Consider the following 16,132-nt stretch of genomic DNA (forward strand, 5'->3'; position numbering starts at 1 on the left):
TGCAATATTTCGCCATTTTTCCTCGCATTTCACGTGGTCTGACTTAATAATGGATCTTTATCGATACTGAAAAGCTTCGAACGTTATTATTATCCAAACACTTTTGTGATATGTCACGTTATCAAGAAGTATTGATTTTATTGCTCATATATTACATATATGCTCATAAGACATAATATTTGTTATTATATTGTGATTTTTTCATCTCTAACTTTGTGTACGTTATAATGGTGTGTTTGTCGCAGGTGGCGGACTCTGCCCTGCTGCAGTGTGACGGAAGTGAGCCCCTGGGAGGAAAGTGGTTTATTAAGCTCCAAGATGACATCTCCATTAAAGACAGAGTTCATTAGGGCGATTAATGCACTGCTTGTATGCTTCCATATACCCATCTTGCCTTTTCCAGCTCCACCAGTCATCTTAACAAGCTTGTCTTGACAAGCTTTCCAATCTTCTTAAAGACGTGTTCATGCATCTTGCTGTAGGTTCTTCGTGTTTATTTCTGTGTCATTCATCTTAATTCAACGATGTCATATGTCTCCATAAAACTTTCATTCCCCGAGGCGTAAATTGTATTTAAAATTAATTTGCTGCAACATTGCACTGGTAATCTTTAAATCTTGCAGTAGGAAGACTCAAGAAGGTTTATGTGACTGTGGAGTTAGATTCACGTGCCTTTGCTTTCTTAAGATTATTGAAGTGCCTTTGTTTTCCTAAGATTACTAAATGTTACCGTATCTATAAGTTGAACTCAGCATCGTACTTCTGGTACACTCGTCACTATACTGATTAAGTTTTTTAAAGTCTTAAGAGTATACAACATTAAACCTACGCAGTTGTTAAGGATCTCTGTTTTTCTCTCACCGAGGCAGTTTATGGTAGGATAAGGCGTTGTGCCTTATTGCAAACTGGTACCGTTGCACTGTTTCGCTCGTATGAAGAACTCGGAAGCTCTACATAGAGGGAAACGTTGTCATAAAGCTTACTCTACATCTGTCTCCACATCGTTACCCGAAATATACTTGTATGTTTCAAATTATCAGGTACTGAGGTACAAAAAGACTGAGTGTGTATACGCATTGTAAGTGTCGCTTATACCACATTACTATATTGGTAAAAAAACTAGCTAACTTATGTAACCTGATTCCTGTAAAGTGCTTGTTTGGGGTGTCTGAAGTGAGTGTCTCCTCATAAACCGTAGCGGAGGTGTTCCACAACGTTCTCATTGATGACGCAAATTCTAATGGAAATGAAAGCATTGTTAGTAGATAATGCTTTTAAAACGACGTTTCACCCAAGGCTGGGCTTTATCAAGCACACAAGAAAAAACAAATACACGACTTTGTTAGGCAAAAAAGGTCAGGCTCTAAGGTAGGTCACATGCAAGGTCATGAAATTGCAAGGTCAAGTATAGGTGAGATCAGGTACTGGTAGGTGACAAGTTTATTATATTTGTTATATGAACTGGGGATAATATAGGCAATAGGTGCAGTTAACATGTGCGTTTTACTCAGTATTATTGGTGAGGTGGATCACTGCTGCTTTCAGAATTCTGCGTGTGGTCCTGTCGTTCTGGAAGTGTAACGCTGTCTCTTCCCCAGACTATGACGTGAGAATGAAGGCTGCAATGGACTGTGCATATATTGTTAGTTTTATTCCTGCTGCAGCACATTTATATTCCTGAGAGCGTGTGTGACGGTCTCTGCCGGTATCTCCGACATAGAATTTACCCCAACCACCACACGGTTTGTTGTATACATACTCTTGCTGTGCAAACAGTTCTCGGTTTAGGGCTTCTGGTGATATCTTTGATAGTTTTGGTAGTAAGGAATGCTACATCCATGTTGATTTTTCGAAGAATCGGGATGATGGAGGTGGCTCTCTCTCCAGCGGGAAGGAATGGTTCTCTATGGATGTTGGCATCTTCTTTGGGTGTTTGCAGTAGTGGATAATGTATACTGGGAACTTCAGGTTAATGAACACTTGTCGACTTTTGACATTGTCTGCCGTAACTTCAGGGAATGTACCAATATTGTATCATGTCTAGTTCTTTCTTTCAACGTACCGGCCGTATCCCACCGAGGCAGGGCGGCCCAAAAGGAAAAACGAAAGTTTCTTCTTTTAAATTTAGTAATATATACAAGAGAAAGGGTTACTAGCCCCTTGCTCCCGGCATTTTAGTCGCCTCTTACGACACGCATGGCTTACGGAGGAAGAATTCTGTTCCACTTCCCCATGGATATCATGTATAGTTATGTATTAATATTGTATCATGTGGCCATATATTTATAATTATTCAGACGTAAGACCAAGGAAACAAACTTGAGTCAGTTACCTTAATTTAGGAATAAAAGTATTGTTGACTGGTGGTGTACAAGAGTAGTGTTGTTATCCACGAGTTTTGCAGGCAGCAACAGACAGCCTTCAGGGTGTTACACTGAGCTTAATATAACATAATATACTATGAAGTACTAAGATTTGTTATATTTTTTTCAGGGAATTTATTGCCTGTTGTGTTATTAAAAAATATTTTATATTATATTTTGCAATAATTTCATTTACTCTGATGAATCAGTCAAAACAACGTGACTGAGGCAATTAAAAATTAACCCTCAGTTGGGAGAGAGAAAAATATTAAAGGTAGTTTCGGTCCTCCTTAAACCATTATCATGACCATAGTTGATAATATTCCAGGTGATTTGATACATCTAAAATTACCTTTCTGATTAGTGGGTTATTTGAAGTGAAATAAATACTCGCCTATTAGTGTAACTCAGACAGAGACGACAGCAGGGAGATAGATATCTGTATTGAATATCTTCTGGTTCCTCACACTGTCATGAAGGATTATACCTCACATGAAGACTATATTGGCTGTCTGTGAGAGGATTAACGAGCCTCTTTGGCCATATTGGCTGTCTGTGAGAGGATTAGCTAGCCTCTGTGACTCACATCTTTTGAACTGTTAGCTAATGTCGAGGGTAAATGTTAAGAGGTTGATGAGTGTTCTCAGAAGCTTATAAAAGCCAGTTTACTCAAGCAGGATAATTTAATAAGAACTGCATACTTAATGTGGCCGAGTCTTTCTCTCTCTCTCTCTCTCTCTCTCTCTCTCTCTCTCTCTCTCTCTCTCTCTTTCTCTCTCTCTCTCCTCTCTCTCTCTCTCTCTCTCTCTCTCTCTCTCTCTCTCTCTCTCACTCTCTCTCTCTCTCTCTCTCTCTCCTCTCTCTTTTTTTTTTTTTTTCACAGGGTTTGACAAGGTTAAGGATCCCTAGCTTTATTGACAGCTATTTACAGGTTAAGGATTCCTAACTTTATTGGCAAGCCAAGAGCTGTTACCTACATCAGCTCATTTGAAAGCATTTTTATTGTTATGAGACATACAAGTAGGGAACAGGATGAAGTTGGAGCCATCTGTGGGCCAGCATTTTCATTTGATCAACTGACTTTATCTCGTTGACATCATTATGCTGTACGAATGTGTTCCATACTCGAGTCATCCTGGGTATGTATGATCTCAGATGGAGTGATGTTCTGGAGAAGGGTACAGCCAGAGTGAAGTTGCTGCTTTCTGCCCGTCTTGTGGCATAAAAGCTTGTTTCACGCTGTCCTCGAAGTGGATTCAAGTGTGGTATTTTGACAATATTGGCCTTATACATGACAGTAAGGCCACCCACATCCCTCCTATGTTGAAGGCTCTGCTGAAATGACAGATCTATCCAGGATGGGTCCAGGCGAGAGATGAGACGTCTTGCTCTGTTCTCTACTCTGTCAAGCAGTCGCAGATGAGAGGGGGGGCAGGCAAACCAAGAAAGTGGAGCATACTCAAGGTGTGAGCGTACTTGTGCCTCGTACAGGATCTTGCAACCCCTTCTGTCAAGCAGATGCGAGATATGGCGAAGTGCTGTAAGCTTCCTGGCTGCCTTGTTTGCAAGATTTACAACATGGTTCTTCATGGTTAGTTTGGAGTCAAATTTCACCCCAAGGATATCAACTTCTTCTCCAGGTGCCAACATCCTCCCATTCATCCTTACTACTGCACCAGCATTACCATCATGGTGCCTAGAGACGATCATCATTTGCGTTTTCTCAGGTGCAAATGTTACTTGCCATCTATTTCCCCAAGCTGATATAGCTCTCAGCTGGTGATTGATGTAGCTTAGAGCAGCTGGCATTTCTTCTCTTGGATAAGTGAATGTCAGTGTACAGTCGTCTGCATATGCATGTGATTCTGGGATGAGATGAAGAAGGTCGTTGAAGTAGACATTCCATAATAATGGACCCAGCACGCTTCCTTGTGGATCACTTGCCCCAATAGGATGCCTTGCTGATTCCGTTCCATTGAGGACTACACTTAGAGATCTACCATGAAGGTAATCACTGAGGAGACATAGCGTAGAGCCTGCAATTCCCAGTGCTTGAAGTTTTGCTAAGAGGCCCTGGTGCCACACCCGGTCGAAAGCGCCAGCAATGTCCAGTGCTACCACACAGCTGACTTTGGATTCATCCAGTGACTGGTGCCACTTAGTGGAGAAGTTTAACAACAGATCAGCAGCAGAGTAACCTTTCCTGAAGCCATATTGACGATCACAAAGTAGTGAGTGGTAGTCAAAAAACTCTGTCATTTGTCTTGAGATTATTGTCTCAAGGATCTTACCAGTGATTGACAGGAGTGACACTGGTCTGTAGTTGCTGATTTCTGCTCTGCTCTTTTTTTGTGAACAGGGACTACATTTGCCTCTTTCCATAGAGAGGGCCATTTACACTGTACTAGGCAGTGCTGAAAGATGCGAGCTAGAGGTGCTGCTAGCTGGTCTGCACATCTTCTCAACAATCTTGGGCTCAACTTGTCTGGGCCCACAGCCTTTTCTTGGTCAAGCGATTTAAGAAGGAAATGCACCTCCTGCCTTATTGTCACCACTGACAGTTTTGACACAGTTCTTGCAGCTAGCCAAGGAGGGTCCCTTGCTGGATCAGGAACTTGCATTTTGGTAGCAAAGTGTTCAGCAAAGAGGTCCGCCTTCTCTTGACTACTAGTAGAGGTGGACCCATCCTGTCGATTTAGAGGTGGAATAAGTTCATCAGGCAGATAACCTTGTCTGTCCTTGACCAGGGACCACCAGGTTTTGGAGCCTATCCTACCTGATGCTAACTTTCTTTTAGTGTCCACCTCCCATTTAGCAATGGCCCACTTTTGAACATCACCCATATGCCTACAGGCTTGCATGTGCAAGTTCCTGTTATAGGTGGTAGGATGTCTCTTATACCTTCGCCATGCTTTGTACTTAGCAGTAGCAGCCTCTCTACAACGAAAGCCAAACCAAGGCTGATCTGTAGGCTTCGTCACATATTGCCGGTGAGGAATGTGTTCTTGTTGTAGATTAAGGATGTGTCCAGTGAAGGATTTCACTTGGTTGTCAACATCCCCTTGGAGAAGAGCATTCCAGTCGGTGGTGGCGAGCTCAGAGCAAAGGGCTGGCCAATTACCTCTTTCCCATAGCCAGGTTGTGCGTGTGGACTCCTCACCTTGTTCTGTTGGGATCTTAAGTGTGGTAAAAACAGCCTTGTGGTCAGACGATCCAACGTAGCCGAGGGGTTGACAAGTGACTATGCCTTCTGCCAGATCACTCACTACTGGGTCAAGGGAGGAGCCAGAGATATAAGTAGGGAAATCAACAAAGTTTCTCATGTCAAACACTGCAAGAAGGTCATCAAAGTCCCTCTGTATAAGGTGTTGGTTGAGGTCACCAACAATTATAATATGTTGACAGTTGTGTTGTAGTAGAAGGGAGTCAATATTTTCCATTAGGAAGTTGATAGGGTCTGCATGTTGCCACTGAGGTCTGTACATTGCACATGCTAGTACAGAGGTACTAGTGTTTATACAGAGCTTGAAGACTTGAACACTTTTAACTCTCTCTCTCTCTCTCTCTCTCTCTCTCTCTCTCTCTCTCTCTCTCTCTCTCTCTCTCTCTCTCTCTCTCTCTCTCTCTCTCTCTCTCTCTCTCTCTCTCTATCTATCTATCTATCTCTCCACCAACTTGCTGCCAAATGGTTTGTTTTAACATTATTGTCGCTAGACTTGTTGGTATTTTATTAACATTTACGTCACATTCTGTATTTGTAGAGTGTATACCTGGAGAGAGTTCCGGGGGGTCAACGCCCCCGCGGCCCGGTCTGTGACCAGGCCTCAGAGTATGTAGTGTTCGTCAGTCGTACGGTAGAGTGTACACTTTACTGATTTATAAGTAATTTCAGTTCACAAAGAGAAGCTGCACCTTCAAGAGGTGCCTGGATGCAGATGAAGGAGCCTTGATCCAAGGAATTGGAGGCGCCTTTTTTTGTAGATCAAACCTGCTTACCCATCATTGTTGCTATTCATTTTTGTGTGAAATTTGGCTTTCTGTTTTTTTTAGTTTTTTTTTTTTTTAGTAAAATCTTATAGTTAGATTATTCTTTAAGCATACTGTATACCATTATATTCACAGGGAAGAGCTAAACCCCTAGGGAACCATACAACACTTAGCGAATGAGAGGTAGTCAGGTTTCACCCAACTCATTCTGAATATATATATATATATATATATATATATATATATATATATATATATATATATATATATATATATATATATATATACATATATATATATATATATATATATATATATATATATATATATATATATATATATATATATATATATATATATATATATATATATATATATATATATATATATATATATATATATATATATATATATATATATATATATATATATATATATATATATATATATATATATATATATATATATGCAAAACAACCACTCTGAAAGAAATTCCAAGCGCTTTCGTGACTACTCACATTATCAAGTTCCTTGATAATGTGAGTAGTCACGAAAGCGCTTGGAATTTCTTTCAGAGTGGTTGTTTTGCATATTTTGAAATCACCTGTTTACTGTGATCTTATTGCATGCATATATATATATATATATATATATATATATATATATATATATATATATATATATATATATATATATATATATATATATATATATATAAAAGGTTAGGTAAGTTTTCTAAGGTTCTTTTGGTACAAAATGATTGTTTGTGTGTGTGTGTTTCTTGATAATAAATTAAGAGAGGTTGGTGATGGACACCTGTGATGGTGTTAGTGTTGGAGTGATGGTGTGTGCTGCTCCATCACAGTCAATACTCCCTCGCTCTCACCTCAAACATCTCTTAATTTCCTTCGTAATATACCGTCTTCATCTTCACTCATCTGTCTTTCATCCCGCTGATTCTTACCCTCCACTCTTATACCCCCTCTATATTCATCTTTACCTCCCTCCCTCCCTTCCTTCCTTCCCACTTTCCTTCCTTCTCTCCCTCCCACCCTCCCTTCCTTCCTTCCTTCCTTCCTTCCTTCCTTCCTTCCTTCCCTCCTTCCTTCCTTCCTTCCTTCCCTCCTTCCTTCCTTCCTTCCTTCCTTCCTTCCTTCCTTCCTTCCCTCCTTCCTTCCTTCCTTCCTTCCTTCCCTCCTTCCTTCCTTCCTTCCTTCCTTCCTTCCTTCCTTCCTCCCTCCCTCCCTCCCTCCCTCACAATGAAGGGCTCAACATTAAATTTCTCCAGTTTGAGATCGTCCTCACTCTATTGAGGGCGACTTTTGATGAAAACTTAAAGGTGAGCAAGTCGAGGAGGAGGAGGATTACCAAGAATAGGAGGAGGAAGAGGAGTATTACCAAGAATAGGAGGAAGAGGAGGATTACCAAGAATAGGAGGAGGAAGAGGAGTATTACCAAGAATAGGGGGAAGAGGAGGATTACCAAGAATAGGGGGAAGAGGAGGATTACCAAGAATAGGGGGAAGAGGAGGATTACCAAGAATAGGGGGAAGAGGAGGATTACCAAGAATAGGGGGAAGAGGAGGATTACCAAGAATAGGAGGAAGAGGAGGATTACCAAGAAGAGGAGGATTACCAAGAATAGGGGGAAGAGGAGGATTACCAAGAAGAGGAGGATTACCAAGAATAGGAGGAAGAGGAGGATTACCAAGAATAGGAGGAAGAGGAGGATTACCAAGAAGAGGAGGATTACCAAGAATAGGAGGAAGAGGAGGATTACCAAGAATAGGAGGAAGAGGAGGATTACCAAGAAGAGGAGGATTACCAAGAATAGGAGGAAGAGGAGGATTACCAAGAATAGGAGGAAGAGGATTACCAAGAATAGGAGGAAGAGGAGTATTACCAAGAATAAGAGGAAGAGGAGGATTACCAAGAATAGGAAGAGGAGGATTACCAAGAATAGGAGGAAGAGGAGTATTACCAAGAGGAAGAGGATTACCAAGAATAGGAAGAAGAGGAGTATTACCAAGAATAAGAGGAAGAGGAGGATTACCAAGAATAGGAAGAGGAGGATTACCAAGAATAGGAGGAAGAGGAGTATTACCAAGAATAAGAGGAAGAGGAGGATTACCAAGAATAGGAGGAAGAGGAGTATTACCAAGAATAAGAGGAAGAGGAGGATTACCAAGAATAGGAGGAAGAGGAGTATTACCAAGAGGAAGAGGAGGATTACCAAGAATAGGAAGAGGAGGATTACCAAGAATAGGAGGAAGAGGAGTATTACCAAGAATAAGAGGAAGAGGAGGATTACCAAGAATAGGAGGAAGAGGAGTATTACCAAGAATAAGAGGAAGAAGAGGATTACCAAGAATAGGAAGAAGAGGAGTATTACCAAGAATAAGAGGAAGAGGAGGATTACCAAGAATAGGAAGAGGAGGATTACCAAGAATATGAGGAAGAGGAGTATTACCAAGAATAAGAGGAAGAGGAGGATTACCAAGAATAGGAGGAAGAGGAGTATTACCAAGAATAAGAGGAAGAAGAGGATTACCAAGAATAGGAGGAAGAGGAGTATTACCAAGAATAAGAGGAAGAGGAGGATTACCAAGAATAAGAGGAAGAGTATTACCAAGAATAGGAGGAATAAGAGGAGGAGTATTACCAAGAATATGAGGAGGATACAGGACAAATACTAAGTCACACTATCATATATTTACTTTCCTTCAGACTCGCACCTCAGTTCAATATCCGTTCTACGATCATTTTTCTTCAGCTTATAATAATTGTCTGACATAGAGTATTATTTTGGTCAGTGTTAGCTGCACTTGTACTCTCTTAACTGCAGTACACTAACAGCCCCTTGTGAAGCAGGTCACTCTCCACAACCAGGAAAACACTGGTGGGATTTGTTCCAAATCTGCACACTGTAATTACCCCTCATGAGTTAGCTCAATATTTCAATAAATTATTATAGTTAGATCACTAAAAGATGATATGTTAGGGAAGTTATTAGTGGACACTTAATTGTCTTCAAGTGGGCCCCTTGATACCGTCCTCGTGACCTGATGAACTAAAGAAACACAGTACTTGAAGAACTTTTTTTAGCAAATGTTAAATTAAGAGATAAATTTTAAACTGTTGAAGTCATATGGCTTGTAATCACCCACAGTTGACTTCGTATTATTGATGTCACTCATTCATTCCTTAACGAGCTGACAAGGTTTTTCAACCAAAAGTTGCATACGAGAGAGAGAGAGTGATACGGACTATTACCGCTACAATATCAAGAAATACATTGTCTATATACAACGTACAGATATGTAATACAACAGCGGTAATAGAAAGAGGCACAGTGCCATCAAACAGATACAGAACGGATTACATACAGCCTTAATGACCTTTGTGTAGTCGAGTGCTACGCCCCAGCACTCTGCTAGCTACAAGGTAATTTACTCTGATAATTGTACTTATGTGTACTTGTTCCTAAATAAACTTATACCTCTTCCTAAATATACAACGTAGCAACATATACGGTGTCATTATCAGTGTCAGTAAGGTCACACGCAGGACCCCTGAGTGCCTGGCTAAGATTGTTGAAGAAAATACAAGTTGTAAAGCTTTCTGTGGCAGTGCAACATCTGTACTCAGCTCACACACTGAATGTCCGTGGTTCGATCCCCGGTACGGCTCGAAATATTAGGCGTGTTTCCTTACACCTGCTGTCTCTGTTCACTTAGCAGTAAGTAGGTATCTGGTTATTAGAGGACTATTGTGAGTCGCATCCTGAGGGACGGAGGATCGAGCCTGCATCAATCCTTGCGATTGAATAACCCATGAGGGCTTACCGCTTCACGTTACTATAATAATTTTCCTCTGAAGATCTCTCATTTGTTAATTACCTTAATTTTGTCTTACAGTCTGCTCTTCCTTTCCTTCCTCCACGTTCATCTTTCCTTCCTCCACGTTCATCTTTCCTTCCTCCACGTTCATCTTTCCTTCCTTATACATTGTATAAACAATGTATCGTCAGGAAATAAACTGAATTGGGTGGCCGGTGGCCTGGTGGCTAAAGCTCCCGCTTCACACACAGAGGGCCCGGGTTCGATTCCCGGTGGGTGGAAACATTTCGACACGTTTCCTTACACCTGTTGTCCTGTTCACCTAGCAGCAAATAGGTACCTGGGTATTAGTCGACTGGTGTGGGTCGCATCCTGGGGGACAAGATTAAGGACCCCAATGGAAATAAGTTAGACAGTCCTCGATGACGCACTGACTTTCTTGGGTTATCCTGGGTGGCTAACCCTCCGGGGTTAAAAATCCGAACGAAATCTCTCTTAATTTGAAATCCCGTCTCGACCTGTGGCATCCTCCTCTTCTCCTCTTCCTCCTCTTCCCCTCCTCCTCCGCTTCCCCTCCTCCTCCGCTTCCCCTCCTCCTCCTCCTCCTCCTCTTCCTCTCCTTCGTTCGACTGAACCTGCACAAGCTTCCAACTGTTGAACGTCATTCGTCCAACTTCCGTCACCATTACTGTTATTACAAGATCCAGCAAGTTTAGGCAGTTCTCGGGGTGAGTGAGTTGGCTTCCCATCTTAGGGGTGAGTGACCTGGTTCCTATTTCAGGCAGATCCCTGCTGGGTGAGTGATCTAGTTCCTATTTCAGGCAGGTCCCTGCTGGGTTAGTGACCTGCCTTCCTATTTCAGGCAGGTCCCTGCTGGGTGAGTGACCTGGCTTCCTATTTCAGGCAGGTCCCTGCTGGGTGAGTGACCTAGCTTCCTATTTCAGGCAGATCCCTGCTGTGTGAGTGACCTGTCTTCCTATTTCAGGCAGGTCCCTGCTGGGTGACCTGGCTTCCTATTTCAAGCAGGTCCCTGCTGGGAGGCCTGGCTTCCTATTTCAGGCAGGTCCCTGCTGGGAGGCCTGGCTTCCTATTTCAGGCAGGTCCCTGCTGGGTAACCTGGCTTCCTATTTCAGGCAAGTCCCTGCTGGTGAGTGACCTGGCTTTATTTCAGGCAGGTCCCTCCTGGGTGAGTGACCTGGCTTCCAATTTCAGGCAGGTCCCTGCTGGGTGAGTGACCTGGCTTTCTATTTCAAGCAGGTCCCTGCTGTGTGACTGACCTGGCGTGCCGTGCCAGCATCTTCGTGAAAGTCATTCTGGGCAGCGCCACACCTTCCCCAATATTCTCTTAAATAATGTGTGCTAGGTAGTTGCTAGTTGTTAAAGGCGTCTGCCGATAGTCACTTGGCCTGTGTGTGTGTGTGTGTGTGTACTCACCTATTTGTGGTTGCAGGGGTCGAGTCCTAGCTCCTGGCCCCGCCCCTTCACCGGTTGCTACTGGGTCCTCTCCCTGCTCCATGAGCTTTATCAAACCTCGTCTTAAAACTATGTATGGTTCCCGCCTCCACTACGTCACTTTCTAGGCTATTTCACTGCCTGACAACTCTATGACTGAAGAAATACTTCCTAACATCCCTTTGATTCATCTGAGTCTTCAACTTCCAATTGTGACCTCTTGTTTCTGTGTCTCATCCCTGGAACATCCTGTCTTTGTCTACTTTGTGTGTGTGTGTGTGTGTGTGTGTGTGTGTGTGTGTGTGTGTGTGTGTGTGTGTGTACAAAATTTCTTGTGTAAGAAGCATCGCCATTAAAGCAAAATTGCCAAGAAAATCGCCTTAATGGAAGAAAATTAAGTGGAATTTCGAGCACCGAATAAAAGGTAGACAACAAAATAATGCAAATCATTACAGGAACCAAACAAATTCTACATTGCGGAAAAAATACTGCCAGTAATGAAGTGTCATAATTAATAATAATAATAATAATAATAATAATAATAATAATAATATCAGATGCTGGAGGCAGACCTCAAAACTTGACCATTACATGACGAAAGAAGAAATTAATTGAGTTTGAAGTGGAAGACAAAAAATCTGCTTCTGATGTATGATGGACCAATTTTATAAAAGTCTGGGAGAAAAATTTTCCTGGTGTGGTAATTTTTATTTAATTTATTTTAAAATATTTTTTTTTAAAATTAATAATGTGAGGTGCGATAAGAGATACCCGAAGGAAATTGATAATATATATTTTTAAAACTTGATCTAGACACATAAATACACCATCCCAGAGAGTATGTAATGAAAGGTTGGTTAATTAACTTGAAAGTCTATCTACTGCTTGAGCAGCGCTGTATAGCCCTTGTGGTTTAGCGCTTCTTTTTTATTATACTAATAACATCTACTACTTGAGAGCCATTAAGGCTTCATGTCAACTTGACACCAACAGTTAAAGATTCTTTAACCCATAAAATAAGTATTAAAGCAAACTCGAAGTAATTTAAGTTAGTAAATATTGATTTACGTTCATCACACAAATTTACATTTTTACGACTCGTACTTAGAACTTATTTGTAAATTAACGTGGGATAAACCAATGAAGTGAAAGACTGACTTATTTCTGTTCAGTTCCTGAGTTATCTAAGATATGATTTTGTTAATTTTTAACCCCGAAGGGTTAGTCACCCAGGATAATCCAAGAAAGTCAGTGCGTCATCCAGGACTATTATTTCCATTGTGGTCCTTCAGTCTTATCCCCCCAGAATGCAACTCACACCAGTCGATTAACACCCAGGTACCTACTTGCTTGCTAGGTGAACAGGGACAGTAGGTGTTTCCATCCTTGTCGGGAATCGAACCGCGGACATTGTGTGAAGCAAGAGCGTTGCATACTAGGCTACGGGACACCTACTAGGCCAGAACACAGTTATACATCTCTCAGTGTATATGTAGCATGGTGCACGCCTGATATATAAGCATAGCAGAAATGTAAATATCCACGGGACACCGTGGCCACTAGACCACGGTGGCCCATGGCGAAGTGGCAAAAGCTCTCTCTTCACACGGCGTGGCTCGGGTTCGATTCCCGGCGAGGGTAGAAACATCAGGTGTGTTTACACAGGTTGTCTATGTTCACCCATCAGTAAAATAGGTAACTGGGGGTTAGTGGATTGGTGTGGGTCGCATCCTGGGACAAAATGACCTAATTTGCCCGATATGCTCTGCATAATAAGCGACTTTCTGTATAGCAGTATGTCATTGATGTCAGCTAGGCCTGTATACCTTGTATACATGTAATTGTAGAAATAAAGATATTAGTATTATTATTAGAATCTCATTGGAACAGTATCGAGAGGTCGTTTAATATCAGGTTACTGAAGCATTACAAACTCCTCAGACTGATGTGACCCTTAACACCCATCCACAAGAACAGTGTCAGACATTTGTAGTTTGTAGGAGGTAAGCAAGGAAAATTTTTGGTGTAATTACAGACATACGACTGGCGTGTGCCTCTTTGCCATCCCTAATGGCAATGGTCGTGATAAATCTTTCTTGATTTAGGTCCCTGTGCTATATATATACACTGCATAGGTGATTTTAGTGCATTAAATGCTTACGTTTTTTCTGCTGAGTTTCTTTTTTATTAAAATTAGAAAAGTACCAAAATTTATCTTTATGCGCCAGCTAGTTGGTGGTTTCTCTCATTTATATAAGCTTGTGAAGACGGATAAAATTGATACTGACATCTGGTTGACGAAGTTCTTGGAAAACCAGTTGTAGTAGGAATGTTATTGTAGGAGTGTCAGGATGTTATGGATTAAGGAGAGGAGATTGATGGGACTATGAAGGGATGACGTAGTATAATAGCCCTCTTCTGGATGGGCTGCCTTCGCAATAAAGAGTTCCTTGTTACAGCGACGGTGGCTGTTAACTTGGATGTGGCTGCTGGAGATCGATCTCGCTGTCATGTGTCTTGCTGAAGCCGTTACACCGGGATTGATGTTGTGGTACACTATATTCAGACGACGTATTGTGGTTCCCTGGAAGGGTATATTCTTAGTTAATATTCCTCTGTCAGGTCTAGCCGTATGGGCGAGTCTCCTCACACCCGCTGTCCCTGTTAACCTTGAGTAAAAAGGTACCTAGGCGTTAGTTGATCATTGAGGGTTGCATCCTGGGGAATGGTCAAGTACTACAAATTACTGAGCAACTTGACTGTCTCTCAAAGTGACCTAACGATGCACAATCTGTGCCCAAAGTACACAACAAACGAATCATTAGAATATCTTCGGAATTAACGAAAGCTAGCTCATACTGTGCATAATTTAAGATATATATACTCTACGATATATATATATATATATATATATATATATATATATATATATATATATATATATATATATATATATATATATACATATATATATATATATATATATATATATATATATATATATATATATATATATATATATATATATACATATATATATATATATATATATACATATATATATATATATATATATATATATATATATATATATATATATATATATATATATATATATATATATATATATATATATATATATATATATATATATATATATATATATATATATATATACATATATATATATATATATATATATATATATATATATATATATATATATATACATATATATATATAAATAAGGTTAAATCCTACTATTTACAGATATTTTATGCATATAGCAATTACAAGCTTTTTGCAACCTTGCTATATGTTTATAATACTCTTTAAAATCATTAGTAGATTTTCTGAAATATAAATTCTTAGGATAATAGTTTCATCCTAGTATCCCATAAAATATATATATTTTTTATAAAGTATACCAGATAGAGAAAATGATAGAGAGAGGACTTACAATGGGAAACTTGCAAAATTTTATTTGCAACACCGGCAAAATTAAATGACATTTATGAAAAAGACTTCTTTTGAATGTTTAACCCCAGACGCTACACGACACCTATAGGTTTAGCGCTTCACTGTTATTATAATAAATAATTGGAGAGTTAATAGCCTAAGAAAGCCACTGGATAAGGCCTCGGTTTATTAACCGGAGCTTAATAACTTAAGGTAACCCAAAAAAAACCAGCAATAAGACTTATTTCCATTTAGCTTATTTCGTTCTCTTTCCATGTGTGCCACACAAAACCGTTGGCTAACACCTGGGTCTCTACCAACTGCTAGATGAATATCGGCACCGTCTCCACTCGTCCTAGAGTCGCACTCTGCTCCTTCAGTTGTGAGCCGAAGGCACTAACATGGAAATATGAGCTAGGAGGTGGCCCAGAACAGTTGACTCTAATACTCGGGTACCTAATTGCTATTAGAGGGACAGGGACATTAAATGTCAGGACACCTGATCACCATAAGTTCAGGCCTACGTGCTGGAGTTCATCAGATACATGGAGAGAGTTCCAGGGTCAACGCCTCCGCGGCCCAGTCTGCGACCAGGCCTTATGGTGGATCAGGGCCTGATCAACCAGGCTGTTACTGCTGGCCGCACGTAATCCAACGTACGAACCACATCCCGGCTGGTCAGCTACTGACCAATCGTATGCTGGACTAACACAGTATAACTGGTTTTTTGAAGGATATTCTAGTTTAAATCTACATAATTTACTGTCATTGTATGGCTAAAACTATCAGGTGTTTGTTGCAATGCTTGGCTACCTAACAACTGCTGCCCCTTTTCACCTAGCAGTAAATAGATACCTAGGCTTTCTTGAGTTATTCTGGTTTATTAGCCTAGAAATATTAATCCCGGTTGTTGGAACTTATTCGGTCCTAGAAGTCCCAACGGGGTGAAAACACACCGTTTGAGGGCCCTTAAACCCAACTAAAACACACACACACACACACACATGGGGCAGGGAGGGAGAGCACCTAGTAG

The 16,132-nt window shown here is 40.6% G+C and overlaps 2 protein-coding genes across 4 annotated transcripts in view; both read left to right on the top strand.

Moving 5' to 3' along the window:
- LOC128695182 (L-proline trans-4-hydroxylase) overlaps positions 1-843 on the top strand; it is a 55,712-nt gene extending 54,869 nt beyond the window's left edge. For all 3 annotated transcript variants that reach the window (XM_053785677.2, XM_053785676.2, XM_053785675.2), the window contains exon 7: positions 246-843. In XM_053785677.2, coding sequence (XP_053641652.2) covers positions 246-350 — 105 coding nt within the window. In that variant the 3' untranslated portion in view covers positions 351-843. The remainder of the gene's footprint in view (positions 1-245) is intronic.
- A 14,075-nt stretch (positions 844-14,918) lies between these two features.
- The window catches only part of LOC128695183 (sialidase-like), a 38,509-nt gene continuing 37,295 nt past the window's right edge, over positions 14,919-16,132 (top strand). Inside the window, exon 1 of the mRNA XM_053785679.2 lies at positions 14,919-16,132. This exon is cut by the window's right edge and continues 467 nt beyond it. The gene's annotated coding sequence lies outside the window, so the exon portion shown is untranslated.

This window comes from Cherax quadricarinatus, chromosome 35 (genome assembly GCF_038502225.1).
Source record: "Cherax quadricarinatus isolate ZL_2023a chromosome 35, ASM3850222v1, whole genome shotgun sequence".
NCBI lineage: Eukaryota > Metazoa > Arthropoda > Malacostraca > Decapoda > Parastacidae > Cherax > Cherax quadricarinatus.